Source organism: Lepidochelys kempii, chromosome 9 (genome assembly GCF_965140285.1).
Source record: "Lepidochelys kempii isolate rLepKem1 chromosome 9, rLepKem1.hap1, whole genome shotgun sequence".
Classification (NCBI taxonomy): Eukaryota; Metazoa; Chordata; order Testudines; family Cheloniidae; genus Lepidochelys; species Lepidochelys kempii.
In genome coordinates, this window is record NC_136388.1 from 1,111,947 (window position 1) to 1,128,322 (window position 16,376).

The window sequence follows — 16,376 nt, forward strand, 5'->3', positions numbered from 1 at the left end:
TACTCAGCAGACTTCTTTGATCTTTTGATAGCAGAAACCTCTGAAGATTGTGCCCTTGCTGAGCCTGCTGGAGTATCCCACAGCTCCTAGTGCTGACCAGTGTGCACGCTCCACGGTCAGAGAGGCCCTGAATATGCTCCTGTAGGGTGGATTTGATTTAAATCCTGATTTAAATCACTAGTCAGGAAGACTATTTCATTATGGATTTCTACATAAAAGCACATTCTTGTTGGTGGTTTTAACCTTAATGCATATTCTTCACAACTCAGATGTAGGTGTCATTTTCAGAAGGTACATGCTATACAATTTTGAAGTGATTTATTCTGAAAACTTTTCAGATGAGTTTTACAGCTATATCACAAAACGTATGATTGTTTGGTTAGGTCATTTACCAAAGGTATTTGAAGCAGATATTTATGAAGTCACGGGGAGGTGAACTATCATTAATAGCTGGAGGATTTTCTGTCCAGGCTGTCTTAGGAGGAGAACCTCACCAGACAAACATTTCGGTTGTTTTTTTTTAACTACAGCAACATTATGTATTCTGGATTTTTTTTCTTCAAGAGCAAACGCTATTTTAACAGAACAAGGCTATGCGGTTTTGAATTTAGTTAAACATTCGCGTTTTTTCAAATCCGTTCGTAGGGGGAAGCGGGTCGGGCCGCGGACGGACGCTCGGCCGGGGCCTGGGGCCTGGCTGGGGCCGGGGCCGGGGCTGGGGCCTGGCCGGGGCCGGGGCCTGGCGCCGCGGGAACGGGCCCACAGGTTGGGGCGGCGTTTCCCGCCTTGACTCTCCAGCCCTCGCCCGCCCAGGGGCCCGGTGCGTTCACCCTTCGCCGGTCGCGCCTGAGCTGACTCCGCGGGGGCTGCAGGCCCCTTCCCGCCCAACGAGCTCCTCTCGCGCCCCTGCGCTTTCCCGCCCCGGCTGCGCGGGGGGCACCGGGCGCGGCAGAGCCGGGGCGGCCGGGTTCCTCGCGCTCCAGCCCCCGCGGGAGCCGGAGGCCGGGACGCTTCCGACCCCCGCCCGGGGCGAGGCGCTGGGGCCGGGGCCCGCCGCGGGACCGGGGGCAGGTCGGTTCCTGCAGCCGGGGGGGCGGAGCCGGGGGGGGCGGCTGCTGCTTTCCGAGGGACGGCCCCGAGCCTGGGGCTTTTTCCCTAGAGGCTCCCGGGCCCGGCCCCGTGTCCGGCGAGCTCCGGCCGGGCTCTCCCGCCCCGCGACCCACCGAGCTCCGCCCGGCCCCACGTGGCTCGGAGGCGGGGCCGCTCCCCGCGCAGCCCGGCGGCCTCCGGAGCGCCCGGCCCGGCCCGGCCCGTGCGCGCCGCCATGGCCCGGCTGGGCGCCCTGCGCCCCCCGCCCTGCGCGCTGCTGCTGCTGCTGGGCGCCGCGCTGGGCGTCTGCGCCTTCTTGGGCCTGGGCGCGGGGCGCGGGCCCCTCCCCGGCGCCCCCCCGGGCCCGCGCCCGGCCCCGGCCCCCGCCCGCCTCCACCTGCTGCTGATGTTCACCAAGGCGGCGCGGGGCTCGGCGCTGCAGGCCCGCGCCCAGGCTGCGCTGCGCTCCCTGCTGCGCCGCGCGCGCCTCCCGCCGGGCCAGGCGCTGCACCTGCACTTCGTGAGCGAGCCGCGCAGCCGCCGGATCGCCCGCGGCCTGCTGCGCCCGCTGCTGCCCGGCCTCCCCTTCCGCTGCCAGGTAGCGCGGGGCGCGGGGGGCGCGGGGCGCTGGGGCAGGGGGGATGGGATGGCACCGGGCGCTGGGGTGTGACGTCTGTGCCGGGCACAAGGCGCTGGGGGGCACCGGGCGCTGAGGCGGGATGGCTGTGCCGGGCGCTGGGGGGCACCGGGCGCTGAGGCGGGATGGCTGTGCCGGGCGCTGGGGGGCACCGGGCACTGAGGCGGGATGGCTGTGCCGGGCACCGGGCGCTGGGGCGGGATGGCTGTGCCGGGCACAGGGCGCTGGGGGGCACCGGGCGCTGGGGGGCACCGGGCACTGAGGCTCTGCCGGGCGGGGGGCACTGGGGCAGGGGGGATGGGATGGCACCGGGCGCTAGGGTGTGACGTCTGTGCCGGGCACAGGGCGCTGGGGTGGTACCGGGCACTGAGGTGGGATGGCTGTGCCGGGCACAGGGCACTGGGTGGCACCGGGCACTGAGGCAGGATGGCTGTGCCGGGCACAGGGCGCTGGGGTGGTACCGGGCACTGAGGTGGGATGGCTGTGCCGGGCACAGGGCACTGGGTGGCACCGGGCACTGAGGCAGGATGGCTGTGCCGGGCACAGGGCGCTGGGGTGGTACCGGGCACTGAGGTGGGATGGCTGTGCTGAGCGCAGGGCGCTGGGGGGCACCGGGCGCTGGGGTGTGACGTCTGTGCCGGGCACAAGGCGCTGGGGGGCACCGGGCGCTGAGGCGGGATGGCTGTGCCGGGCGCTGGGGGGCACCGGGCACTGAGGCGGGATGGCTGTGCCGGGCACCGGGCGCTGGGGCGGGATGGCTGTGCCGGGCACAGGGCGCTGGGGGGCACCGGGCACTGAGGCTCTGCCGGGCGGGGGGTACTGGGGCAGGGGGGATGGGATGGCACCGGGCGCTAGGGTGTGACGTCTGTGCCGGGCACAGGGCGCTGGGGTGGTACCGGGCACTGAGGTGGGATGGCTGTGCTGAGCGCAGGGCGCTGGGGGGCACCGGGCACTGAGGCGGGATGGCTGTGCCGGGCACCGGGCGCTGGGGCGGGATGGCTGTGCTGGGCACAGGGCGCTGGGGGGCACCGGGCGCTGGGGGGCACCGGGCACTGAGGCTCTGCCGGGCGGGGGACACTGGGGCAGGGGGGATGGGATGGCACCGGGCGCTAGGGTGTGACGTCTGTGCCGGGCACAGGGCGCTGGGGGGCACCGGGCACTGAGGCAGGATGGCTGTGCCGGGCACAGGGCACTGGGGTGGTACCGGGCACTGAGGTGGGATGGCTGTGCCGGGCACAGGGCACTGGGTGGCACCGGGCACTGAGGCAGGATGGCTGTGCCGGGCACAGGGCGCTGGGGTGGTACCGGGCACTGAGGTGGGATGGCTGTGCTGAGCGCAGGGCGCTGGGGGGCACCGGGCACTGAGGCGGGATGGCTGTGCCGGGCACAGGGCGCTGGGGGGCACTGGGCACTGAGGCGGGATGGCTGTGCCGGGCACAGGGCGCTGGGGTGGTACCGGGCACTGAGGCGGGATGGCTGTGCCGGGCACCGGGCGCTGGGGGGCACCGGGCACTGAGGCGGGATGGCTGTGCCGGGCGCAGGGCACTGGGGGCACCGGGCACTGAGGCGGGATGGCTGTGCCGGGCGCAGGGCGCTGGGGGGCACCGGGCACTGAGGCGGGATGGCTGTGCCGGGCACCGGGCGCTGGGGGGCACCGGGCACTGAGGCGGGATGGCTGTGCCGGGCACAGGGCGCTGGGGGGCACTGGGCACTGAGGCGGGATGGCTGTGCTGAGCGCAGGGCGCTGGGGTGGCCTGGGCCAGCCCTGCCCGGGCACCCGAGGGCTGGTACCCGCAGTCCGTTCCATGGGACTGTGCACCCCTCTTGGCAGATCCCCAGGAGCCAGCGCCCTGCCACTCTCCCACCCCAGGGCTTAGTCCCAGGTTCTTTGTCAGAGGGGCTGTCCGAAAGGGACAGGTGCCAGCTGCACGAGGGGATGGTGCTGCACACCCAATAACGAGCGACTATGCAGAGACCTTGTCAATCGAGAAGTCTTCTCCTGAGTCCCAGCCAGGGAGTGGGTGGGTCAGGCAGAGCAGGAGGGCTACTATCCCTTGGCTTTTTATTCATGTAACTTGGGAGTTTTATGTTATCCTTATAAATGTTGAATCCCCCTTTTAAATCTTTTAGCGCTCTGGTCTCATGTGGCAGTGAGTCCCACAAGTTAATTCTGTGCCACAGAAAACATTTGATTTGAGTTTTAAATATGTTGTCTTTTAGTTTCTTTGGGTGGCCTGTGAGGGGCTGTTCCCCTTATTGAAATGCTGGCACCTGGGGAACCTCTCTGCCAGTTTCAGGCCCCACCTGGATTGCTTCTAATGCCTGGCCCTCTCCTGCAGTGATCGGAAGGACTCCTGGGGCTGCTAGAACTGCCTGGCTGCCTAGCCTGAGGCTTTCTCACGCTGTGGTTGCTGGGCCCTGTCTGCTGGCGACGCACCTTGTGTCCACGCTCAGATGTGCTCCCCGCAGCACATGGGATTCGCCCCAGCATGTAGGCCGGACTCTCTCTGAGCAGGCCTAGCCACTGGGCAGGCTCCTTTCTGCCTGATACAGTGCCAGTGAGGCCTGGCTGCGGGGGACACATCCTCAGCCGTGCAAACGTTCCTCTTCCTGCCATCTCACATGCCTCAGCACCTGGGCTCTGCTTCCCGTGCCTGGACGCACAGGCCTCACGCTGACTGGAAGCCCCTGAGAGAGGACTCATCTCTTCTGAGACCTGTCTGATTCCTCCGCTGGGGGGCTGCTGCCTGCTCTCCCATCGTTTGGGTTCGTTGGAGCTTTGACCGGCAGCGCTGGGGCCGGCTCCGGCCTGCCTAAGGAGGGTGCCGTGCCTACAAGTGGAGTGCCCCAAGGGTCGGTTCTGGGGCCGGTTTTGTTCAATATCTTCATAAATGATCTGGAGGATGGTGTGGATTGCACTCTCAGCAAATTTGCGGATGATACTAAACTGGGAGGAGTGGTAGATACGCTGGAGGGGAGGGATAGGATACAGAAGGACCTAGACAAATTGGAGGATTGGGCCAAAAGAAATCTGATGAGGTTCAATAAGGATAAGTGCAGGGTCCTGCACTTAGGACGGAAGAACCCAATGCACAGCTACAGACTAGGGACCGAATGGCTAGGCAGCAGTTCTGCGGAAAAGGACCTAGGGGTGACAGTGGACGAGAAGCTGGATATGAGTCAGCAGTGTGCCCTTGTTGCCAAGAAGGCCAGTGGCATTTTGGAATGTATAAGTAGGGGCACAGCGAGCAGATCGAAGAACGTGATCGTTCCCCTCTATTCGACATTGGTGAGGCCTCATCTGGAGTACTGTGTCCAGTTTTGGGCCCCACACTTCAAGAAGGATGTGGATAAATTGGAGAGAGTCCAGCGAAGGGCAACAAAAATGATTAGGGGACTGGAACACATGAGTTATGAGGAGAGGCTGAGGGAGCTAGGATTGTTTAGTCTGCAGAAGAGAAGAATGAGGGGGGATTTGATAGCTGCTTTCAACTACCTGAGAGGTGGTTCCAGAGAGGATGGTTCTAGACTATTCTCAGTGATGGAAGAGGACAGGACAAGGAGTAATGGTCTCAAGTTGCAGTGGGGGAGGTTTAGGTTGGATATTAGGAAAAACTTTTTCACTAAGAGGGTGGTGAAACACTGGAATGCGTTACCTAGGGAGGTGGTGGAATCTCCTTCCTTAGAGGTTTTTAAGGTCAGGCTTGACAAAGCCCTGGCTGGGATGATTTAACTGGGAATTGGTCCTGCTTCGAGCAGGGGGTTGGACTACATGACCTTCTGGGGTCCCTTCCAACCCTGATATGCTATGATTCTATGGTTTACCTCTCTCCATTGTGAAAATTAACCATTTATTCCTACCCATTGTTTCCTATCTTTTAACCAGTTACTGATCCATGAGACTTCTTGTCCCATGACTGCTTACATTGCTTAAGAGCCTTTGTCGAGGAACCTTGTCAAAGGCTTTCTGAAAGTCCAGGTATCCTATATCCACTGGATCATCCTTGTTCACGTTTGTTGACCCCCTCAGAGAATTCTAATAGATTGGTGAGCACGATTTCCCTTTACAAAAGCCATGTTGACTCTTTCACAACATATTGTGTTTATCTATGTGTCTGATAATACTGTTCTTTACTGTAGTTTCAACCAGTTTGCCTGGTACTGAAGTTAGGCTTACCAGCCTCTAATTGGAGTCTTTTTTAAAAAGCAGTCACATTAGTTACCCTCCAGTCATCTGGCACAGAGGCCGATTTAAGCGATAGGTTACATACCAGTTAGTAGTAGTTCAATTTTATATTTGAGTTCCTTTAGAACTCTTGGGTGAATACCATCTCGTCCTACTTGTTGCTGTTTAATTTGTCATTTTGTTCCGAAACCTCCTCTATTGACACCTCAATCTGGGACAGTTTTTCAGACTTGTCTCCTAAAGTGAAAGGCTCAGGTGTGGGAATCTCCCTCTCATCCTCTGCAGCGAATACAGATGTAAAGAATTCATTTAGCTTTTCTGCAATGGCCTCAGGAGGCTTGTGGTCTGTCAAGATGCCAAGTGCTCCTCATAATGCAATCACAGCTCTGACAAGCTGGTTCGACTAATTCCTCCACCGGTCAGTACAGCTACCCAGCCCAGGGCATGCAGCTGGAGAGCATGCAGTTTATTTGCAGTGAGTGCTGCCCGCTCCCGGGGCAGAGTCAGTGCCCTGGCATGTTCTGTAACTCTGTACTTCCTGGGTTTCAGAAGTGTGAGTTAATGCAGCGTTAAGGGTGCCCCATGGCTTTTTGTGCTCTTCCACAACGTCGACAAGCACGGTTGACTGTCAGAGAATGGGCGCTCAGCGCTTCCTAGGAATCGGGCCCCTTCTGGTGCCTCCGGCTGATGGGTGAATACGCGGCTCGAGGGGAGAGGGGCAAAGCACAGCCTCATCAAATGTAAATGAGAACCGGCCTGATTTTCCTGTTTCATTCACTGGAGGATGAATGTGCTGGCTGACTTTGGGACACGATCAGTGCGTCAGTGCGTAAGGATCTTCCGGGGAGAAAACACCTGCTACTGAAGGGCTCTTTGATCTGGCGGAGAAAGGCAGAACTAGAACCAAGGGCTGGAAGCTGAAGCCAGACCAATGGAAATGAGTAATCTGGCACAGTGAGGGTGATTAGCCATTGGAACAAACTCCCCTGGGAAGTGGTGGATTCTCCAACTGTCTGTGACTTCAGACCCAGACTGGAGCCTTTCTGGAAGATGTTTTAGCCAAACCCAAGTTACTGGGCTCAGAGCAGGGGTGGCTGGGGACGTGCAAGGGCCTGTGCTCCACAGGAGGTCAGACGAAGGTCCGTTCTGGCCACACGCTCTGAGTCGGAACGTGGCTAGCTGTGGAATGGGCACAGAGCAGAAGCATGAACGTAAGTGCTCAGAGGTTCCAGGAAGCTGCTGTCGCAGTAGAGAGACTTTCTCTCTGTCCGTCACTTTAAATGGAAAGTTTCAAATGTATTTGAACAGTGGGGAATGCGCCTTCTTCTAATGAAATTAGAACGGAGCTGGTGAGATGTCATTCGCTCCTCTGATATTCCGAAAGCAAGATCCTCTTCTTTACAGACGCTTTTGGCTGAATAATTAATCATTGAGTAACCTGTGATCAAAGAATGCTGTTAGGAAATTACTACAGTTTGTTAAATCATTTTCCGTCTTGTTGGCTGGGGGCCCTGGGAACTGTAGATAGCTTTCAGCCCGCTCTGGCTGCTGAAAACACTGTGAAGAGGATAGTGGGGGATGCTGCATGCAGAGCCACCCGTCTGGACTCTGCTGACCTGGCTGGGTTCATGGGTCTGGAAAACATGGAGCAAGAGAGAGAGACTGCCGGGGAGTTTGACTTGCTCCTTGCGGGTGTCCAGCGCATGTTCCAGCTCCTTGACTGACATCTTAGCTAGGGCAGGGCCTTCCCTAAAGGATGAGTTGGGGGATGGTCATGCTGAGACTGAATCCCTGGGCTTTTGCACCTGATACTTGGGAATCCTGCATTCCTCAGCTACAGACGCAAAGCGCTGTAGTGCAAAAGGCAGCCGACTCCCCCTGTGGCTGTGGGCAAGCTGCCTGCACAGTACTGCAGCCCTTGCTCCTTTGACATGGGGTGAGTTCCCCTCCTCCCAGCCCTGGGTGCTGAGGTCCTTATCGATTCACAGATGGCAAGGCCAGCAGGGACCATTGTCATCATCTGACCTCCTGTACAGCACAGGTCAGAGAACTGCCCCACAAGAATGCCTAGAGCAGAGCATTCAGAAAAAAAATCCAGTCGTCATCATTTCATAAAAATCATAGACTTGTAGGATTGGAAGAGACCTCGAGAGGACATCTAGTCCAGTCCCCTGCACTCAAGGCAGAACTGAATATTATCTTTTAGACCACCTTTGACAGGTTTTTGTCTAACCTGCTCTTAAAAATCTCCAATGATGGAGACTCCACAACCTCCCTAGGCAATTTATTCCTGTGCTTAACCACCCTGACAGTTAGGAAGTTTTTCCTAATGTCCAACCTAAACCGCCCTTGCTGCAAGTTAAGCCCACTGCTTCTTGTCCTATCCTCAGAGGCTAAGAAAAACAATTTTTCTTCCTCCTCTTTGTAACAACCTTTTATGTACTTGAAAACTGTTATCCTGTCCCCCCTCAGGCTTCTCTTTTACAGACTAAACAAACCCAATTTTTTCAATCTTCCCTCATTGGTCATGTTTTCTAGACCTTTAATCATTTTTGTTGCTCTTCTCTGGACTTTCTCCAACTTGTCCACATCTTTCCTGAAATGTGGCACCCAGAACTGGACACAGTACTCCAGTTGAGGCCTAATCAGTGCGGAGTACAGCGGAAAAATTACTTCTCGTGTCTTGCTTACAACACTCTAGCTCTCAGAATGATGGGGGGGAGGGTTTTTTTTTTTTTTGCAGCAGTGTTACACTGTTGACTCATATTTAGCTTGTGATTCACTATGACCCCCAGATCCCTTTCTGCAGTACTCCTACCTAGGCAGTCATTTCCCATTTTGTGTGTGTGCAACTGATTGTTCCTGCCTAAGTGGAGTACTTTGCATTTGTCCCTATTGAATTTCATCCTATTTACTTCAGACCATTTCTCCAGTTTATCCAGATCATTTTGAATTTTAATCCTATCCTCCAAAACACTTGCAACCCCTCCCAGCTTGGTATCGTCCACTAACTTTATAAGTGTACTCTCTATGCCATTATCTAAATCATTGCTGAAGATATTGAACAGAACCGGACCCAGAACTGATCCCTGCGGGACCTCACTCATTATGCCCTTCCCGCATGACTGTGAACCACTGATAACTACTCTCTGGGAACCGTTTTCCAACCAGTTTTGCACCCACCTTATAGTAGCTCCATCTAAGTTACATTCCCTAGTTTGGTTGTGAGACGGTCATGCGAGATAGTATGAGGTACTAAAATCAAGATACACCACGTCCACCCCCATCCACAAGGCTTGTTACCCTGTCAAAGAAAGCACTCAGGTTGGTTTGACAGGATTTGTTCTTGACAAATCCATGCTGACTGTTACTTATTACCTTATTATCTTCTAGATGTTTGTAAATTGATTGCTTAATTATTTCCTCCATTATCTTTCCAAGCAGTAAAGTTAAGTTGACTGGTCTATAATTCCCCAGGTTGTCTTTGATTTCCCTTTTTGTAGATTGGCACTATATTTGCCCTTTTCTAGTCTTCTGGAATCTCTCCCACCTTCCATGACTTTTCAAAGATAATTGCTTATGGTTCAGATATCTCCTCAGTCAGCTCCTTGAGTATTCTAGGACGCATTTCATCAGGCCCTGGTGACTTGAAGACATCTAACTTGTCTAAGTAATTTTTAACTTGTTCTTTCCCTATTTTAGCTTCTGATCCTACCTCATTTTCACTGCCGTTTGCTATGTTAGACGTCCAGTCACCACCAACCTTCTTGGTGAAAACTGAAACAAAAAGAGCATTTAGGACTTCCATCATTTCCACATTTTTTGTTATTGTCGTCCCCACCTCCTTGAGTAAACATTATCAGTGATGGAGGATCCACCATGACCGCTGGTAAATTGTTCCAGTGGTTAATTACCATCACTTTTAGAAATTTACTTTATATTTCCAATCTGAATTTGTCTAGCTTCAACTTCCAGCCGTTGGAACGTGTTAGACCTTTCTCTGCTAGATTGAAGAGCCTGTCATCAAATATTAGTTCCCCATGTAGATACTTTAAGTCACCCCTTCACCTTCTCTTTGTTAAACTAAATAGATTGAGCTCCTTGAGTCTGTCACTGGCAGTATGTGTTCTAATCCTCTGATCTCTGTTGTGGCTCTTCTGTGAGCATAAACGCTGGCAAATGAAGTGTAAAAATATAATTAGGAAGGCCAAAAAAGAATTTGAAAAACAGCTAGACAAAGACTCAAAAATTAATAGAAACATTTTTTGTAAGTACATCAGAAGCAGGAAGCCTGCTAAACAACCAGTGGGGTCACTGGATGATTAAGATGCTAAAGGAGCACTCTGGAGAAACTAAATGAATTCTTTGCATCAATCTTAATGGCTGAGGACCTGAGGGAGATTCCCAAACCTGAGCCATTCTTTTTAGCTGACAAATCTAAGGAACTGTCCCAGATTGAGGTATCATTAGAGGAGGTTTTGGAACAAATTGATAAACTAAACAGTAATAAGTCACCGGGACCAGATGGTCTTCACCCAAGAGTTCTGAAGGAAGTCAAATGTGAAATTGCGGACTACTAACTGTAGTCTGTAACCTATCATTTAAATCAGCTTCTGTACCAAATGACTGGAGGATAGCTAATGTGATGCCAATTTTTAAAAAGGGCTCAAGAGGTGATCCCGGCAATTAGAGGCTGGTAAACCTGACTTCAGCATCAGGCAGACTGGTTGAAGCTACAGTAAAGAACAAAATTGTCAGACACATAGATGAACATAATTTGTTGGGGAAGAGTCAACATGGTTTTTGTAGAGGGAAATCATGCCTCACCAATCTCCTAGAATTTTTTGAGGGGATCAACAAGCATGTGGACAAGGGGGATCCAGTGGATATAGTGTACTTAGATTTTCAGAAAGCCTTTGACAAGGTCCATCACCAAAGGCTCTTAAGCAAAGTAAGCTGTCATGGGATAAGAGGAAAGGTTCTCTCATGGATTGGTGACTGGTTAAAAAATTGGAAACGAAGGGTAGGAATAAATGGTCAGTTTTCAGAATGGAGAGCAGTAAATAGTGGTGTCTCCCAGGGGTCTGTACTGGGCCCAGTCCTATTTAATATATTCATAAAAAGGGGTAAACAGTGAGGTGGCAACATTTGCAGATGATACAAAACGACTCAAGATAGTTAAGTCCCAGGCAGACTGCGAAGAGCTACAAAAGGATCTCTCAAAACTGGGTGACTGAGCAACAAAATGGCAGATGAAATTCGATGTTGATAAATGCAAAGGAATGCACACGGAAAACATAATCCCAACTATACATATAAAATGATGGGGTCTAAATTAGCTGTTACCACTCAAGAAAGAGATCTTGACATCATTGTGGATAGTTCTCTGAAAACATCCACTCAATGTGCAGCGGCAGTCAAAAAAGTGAACAGAACATTGGGAATCATTAAGAAAGGGATAGAAAATAAGACAGAAAATATCATGTTGCCTCTGTAGAAATCCATGGTACGCCCACATCTTGAATACAGATGTGGTCGCCCCATCTCAAAAAAGATATATTGGAATTGGAAAAGGTTCAGAAAAGGGCAACAGAAATGATTAGGGGTGTGGAGTGGCTGCCATATGAGGAGAGATTAATTAGACTGGGGCTTTTCAACTTGGAAAAGAGACGACTAAGGGGGATATGATAGAGGTCTATAAAATCATGACTGGTGTGGAGAAAGTAAATAAGGAAGTGTTATTTACTCCTTCTCATAACACATGAACTGGGGGTTGCCAAATGAAATTAACAGGCAGCAGGTTTGAAACAAACAAAAGGAAGTATTTTTTCCACACAGCGCACAGTCAACTTGTGGAACTCTTTGCCAGAGGATGATGTGAAGGTCAAGACAAAACAGGGTTCAAAAAAGAACTAGATAAATTCACAGAGGATGGCTATTAGCCAGGATGGGCAGGGGTGGTGTCCCTAGCCTCTGTTTGCCAGAAGCTGGGAATGAGAAACAGGGGATGAATCACTTGGTAATTACCTGTTCTGTTCATTCCCTCTGAGGCACCTGGCATTGGCCACTGTCGGAAGACAGGATACTGTGCGAGATGGACCTTTGGTCTGACCCCAGTATGGCCATTCTTATGTTCTTAATCCTCTTTAGTTTATGAACATCCTTCCTGAATTGTGGACACCAGAACTGGACATAATATTCCAGCAAGGTTCACACCAGTACCAAATACAGAGGTAAAATAACTTCTCTACTCCTACTTCAGATTCCCTTGTTTACGCATCCAAGGATCTCATTAGCTCTTTTGGTCACACTGGGAATTCATGTTCAGCCGATTTAAAACTCCCCTTCCCCCCCCAAGTCTTTGTAAGAGTCAGCTTCCCAGGATAGAGCACCCCATCCAGTAAGCATGGTCTACATTCATTATTCCTAGATGTGTCCATTTAGAGTAGCCATATTAAAGACCATATTGTTTGCTTGTGTCCGGCTTACCAAGCAATGCCGATCGCTCTGACTCAGTGACCCGTCCTCTGCTTTATTTACCACTCCCCTGATCTTTGTGTCATCTGCAAACTTTATCAGTGACGATTTTATGTTTTCTTCTAGGTCATTGATCAAAATTTTAAATCATTTAAATCATTTTAAATCAGGCAGTGATCCCTGGGGGACCCTGCTAGAAACACGCCCCCACCCCAGAGCTTTGATAGGCACCCATGTTGCAGGCTGTTGAACAGCATGGGCCCTGGGGTCACTCACGTTGCACTGGGTGTTCTTATTGCTTCCACGCTTAATTCAGCTGATCCAGCTCATGTGCTGTGCTCGCCGCCTATGAGGCTGGCTCCAGGTAGCATCATCTGTCACTTGGTCCAGCCTTAGGGAGTGAAAACGTGGCAGTTGCATGAGAAATGCCGGTGCAAAGGCAGCTGAACCTGAAAGAAGCTGAGCTCAGTGGAGAGGAATTTGAAACACAGCTAGAGAAACCTTAAGAAAGCCAGGTTAATCTAAAGGCATAGCAAACCGGGAAGGTTCACAGAGAACTCAGAGGGGAACCAGACAGGGACAGTAGTTACTCCTGGGGGCATTCTGTGCCAAAAAAATAAAAATTCTGCGCACAATATTTTAAAATTCTGCAAATTTTATTTGTAAAAATAAATCACACCAGGTTCAATTATTTTGGTAATTTATTTCAAAATACCTGTCAGCAAATATGTTTGGCAATACAGACACACAAAAATTTCCCCAGGAGTAGAGAGTTAAAGAAACCCCTATGACAACCCAGTTCCTGTTTGTCTTCCCTTCCCCACCAGCCCAGACACTCACACCCCTGCCCCTCCAGAGCCCAGCTACTGCCCCCCCAATCCGGACAGTCACATCCCTTACCCCCCAGAGACCAGCCACAGCTGCCCCCCCAGCCCAGACACTCTCACACTCTACCCTCCAGAGGCAAGATGCGGCGGGTCCCCCCTTCCACCCAATCCTCCTAGAGCCAGAGGGGGAGACAGCCTGCAGCTGGGTCCTGGGCTTGCAGGGAGTTTCCTTCGCGCTGCCGCCTTCTTCCTTCAGGGTGTGCTGGGATCTGCAAGTGCTGGGAACCTTCCGGTTTCCTCCCGCTCCCCTCGGCCTTGTCTTACGTTTGCGATCTGGGCTCTGCCCCTAGTGGCGGCCAACGTCTCTGCAGCCCATGGCTGTGGGGGAAAAGGGAAATTCTGCGCATAGAACATTAATTTCTGTGAAATTCTGCATTGCGCAGTGTTGCAGAATTCCCCCAGGAGTAAATAGCGTCGGGCAATAGGGACTGCACCTAATCAGTCGTGGATATAAAGGCACAGGGGAGAAAAATGAAACTAGCAGAAAAGGTTTAAAGATGAGCCGACATCCGTGCAGGAAGCGGGTTCACAGGAGCAAGGCGTGGCCCTGCCCTCACGCTGGCACGACTGGGTCACTCAGTGTCAGTTAGGCTGGGAAGCTCTTCGGGGCAGGGCCTGCAGTCGCAGAGGCTGGGAGCACACCGCAGGGCCCAGGGCACGGACCCCATGATCAGCAGCCTGCACTGGAGTGGGTGTCAAACGCCCAGAAGGTGGGAGAAGGTCCCCTGGAGGCCAGGCTGCTGGGAAGGAGCCATCCTTGCCGCCCGGCAGTAGGGGGCACTGGTGCACCGTGAGGCTGCACGGCAAAGCTGCCAGGCAGCCAGAGAGGAACCAGAGGAGTTTGTTGCAAGTGTCTCGGTGGCTGGGTAGAAGGACCCTGCGAGTGCCAGGCCCCTCCTTCCCCAGCTGCTTCCTCCAGCGCCCTGGCTCTGCTCTATTTTTGGAGGTTTTGCTGGATTTTTATTGTTTGTTTCTGTTGAAAGTTCTTGAGGGTGAGCGTTTCCGGCCTGCCGGGCTCCGATGCCCCCGGGCTGCCAGCCCTGCCTTGCGCCCAGGATACGGCTGACGGCGCTGCGTTCTCCACAGCGCCGCGCTCCCATTCTGGAACTGCAGGGCTGGTGCGCCGTCCCCGTGGCCGTGCGGCTCCCTCGGCTGCAGTCAGGCTGGCCTCCTCTAGGGAGCGCTGCCTGCGGCTGGGTTAGCACAGATTTATTTGAAAAGAAAAGCTGATGTGAAAGCTGCAGAGCCGTGCTTGTCTTTGCCTCCTCCCGGCAGTGCGGTGCAGAGGGGCAGACGTGCGCATGTGTTGGACTTAACAATAACCCAGTGAACCATTCCCATGTCTTGTCATCAGAGTTACCCATTTTCTAATTGCCAGAGCTATTTTTGCTTTAAAACAGAGCTTGTTCTCCCAGCCTATCACAGGGAAGCATCACTGTGATCTGACATTTGTTACCAGCTGTGCTGCTTGCTAGCTTTGCAGCCCTGGGCAGGTAGCTTCCACTCTCTGTGCTTTGCTTTCCCCATCTGTAACCTGTGGATAATAACGCCCTTACTGCCGAGTTCGGCACTGGACCAGAGAGGAGTATTCCCTGCCTCCTCCTGTGGGTTGATCCTGCAGTGAAGCGCTGCTGATCTGTCTGTAATGCTGTGCTTATGCCATCACTGTGAAGCTAATTGGCAGAGGGGGCGGAGGGAAAGCAGGGATAAAGTAAAAATGGAACCTGGGTGTTAGTGAGAGTGCATGGAAAGGGTCTCTTCCCCGTGTGGGTGGTGTGTGTATTAAAAGCTGTTTGCACAGGAAACCCACAGCCACACTTTCCTCAAGTCCTAAATGAACTCAGCCAGATTTTGCACCAGGGATTTTACTTGAATGCTGCAACACAACTAAAGAATGAAATACAAAACTACAGCAGATGAACTCGCTGCGTCCAAATCTGTGCTGGGGAGAGGAAAAAAGGCCCTTGAAATATCAGAGCATAGCTCCTCTGGAGGAGAAAGCCCCCCCCCCCGGCTGCGGTGCAGAAGTGCCTGTGGTAATTGAAAGCACATGCTGAATGCAGTTATTTTCCCATCTGTTTTCGGCAATGCTCCTTCTGACGGCTGCAGCTTCAGAGTCTGTTTTCCAGTAGTTTTGCCTTTGCTGTTGGGCTTTGTGTGCATTTCCAAGGCAGCGGGCTCCACTCTGTCCCAGCTCGGTGCTGATTAGCCTGGGAAGGGAGCCGCCGGAGGTGCTGCAGGGCTCCAGGAGGGGGGCTCTTCCCTCTGAGTCAGCATTGAACTGACGCCCTGGCTTGCGGCTGAGAAGCATGGTGCTGCTGATGCTGCCATTTGCACGGTCAGAGGAGACAGACCCAGGCCCTGGCTATGGTCTGCGGCAGATGTAACCTGGGCAGAGCGGGGCTTTGTGTTGTGTTAGCCTCTGGGATCAGCCAGAGAGCCGGGGCGGGGGTCAGGCAAGGCAGCTGGAGCAGGTGCGGCGAAGTGCCCGGGCCAGTCAGCACAGAGGAGAGCGTGGCTGGAGGGAGCACAGGGACACCAGCTGCGTAACATCACCCGTGGCCAAAGGTCCCTGCTGGTCCCTGCCCCCCCCCCCCCCCCCCGCGCTTCCTTCCAGCCTGCTCCTGCCAGTCTCAGTTCCTCTGGGCCCTGGAGCTTCGCTTTGCTGAGCCCCGGGAGGGGGGGCGCTGTGACCCCAGCCTCTTCTCCACACCCCATTGCAGCTTGCATTTAGGACAGCAAAAAACGGGGGGTGGAGGGTGTTCGCCAGATGTCCCGCGGCTCCTGGTGCCGTTAGCTCTAGAACGAGAGCGAACGAATCACTTTGTTCCAGGTTGTCTGGGGCGAGATGCTGATGCGCTGCCTCTTCCCTGGCTATCATCTAACCCCTGGGCACACGGCCCCGTGCACAGAGGTCAGGCAGCCACAAAACCGGGCTCCAAACAGACCCCTCTCTCGGCCGTGAGAGCCCGCCTGGGGCAGTACCTGGTTCCCCACCTGCCCTGAGGAAGGGGAACGTAGATAAAGGATTTCTTTGTTGCTTGTGCAGCATCTCTGAGTTAGTGATGTTATGCAGAGGAGTCTGGTGAGATGACGGCAG

General features: G+C 53.8%; 1 protein-coding gene across 3 annotated transcripts in view; it reads left to right on the forward strand.

The window, feature by feature from the left end:
• The first annotated feature begins 996 nt into the window (after positions 1-996).
• The window catches only part of XXYLT1 (xyloside xylosyltransferase 1), a 103,576-nt gene continuing 88,196 nt past the window's right edge, over positions 997-16,376 (forward strand). Inside the window, exon 1 of one of the 3 annotated variants that reach the window (XM_073358987.1) lies at positions 997-1,071. Coding sequence is in view for 1 of the 3 variants with exons in the window: in XM_073358985.2 (XP_073215086.1) it covers positions 1,325-1,687 (363 nt within the window). In the remaining 2 variants the exon portion in view is untranslated. Of the gene's footprint in view, positions 1,072-1,301; positions 1,688-4,098; positions 4,493-16,376 lie in introns of those variants that run through there. The other 2 variants (XM_073358985.2, XM_073358986.2) reach the window with 2 other exon arrangements.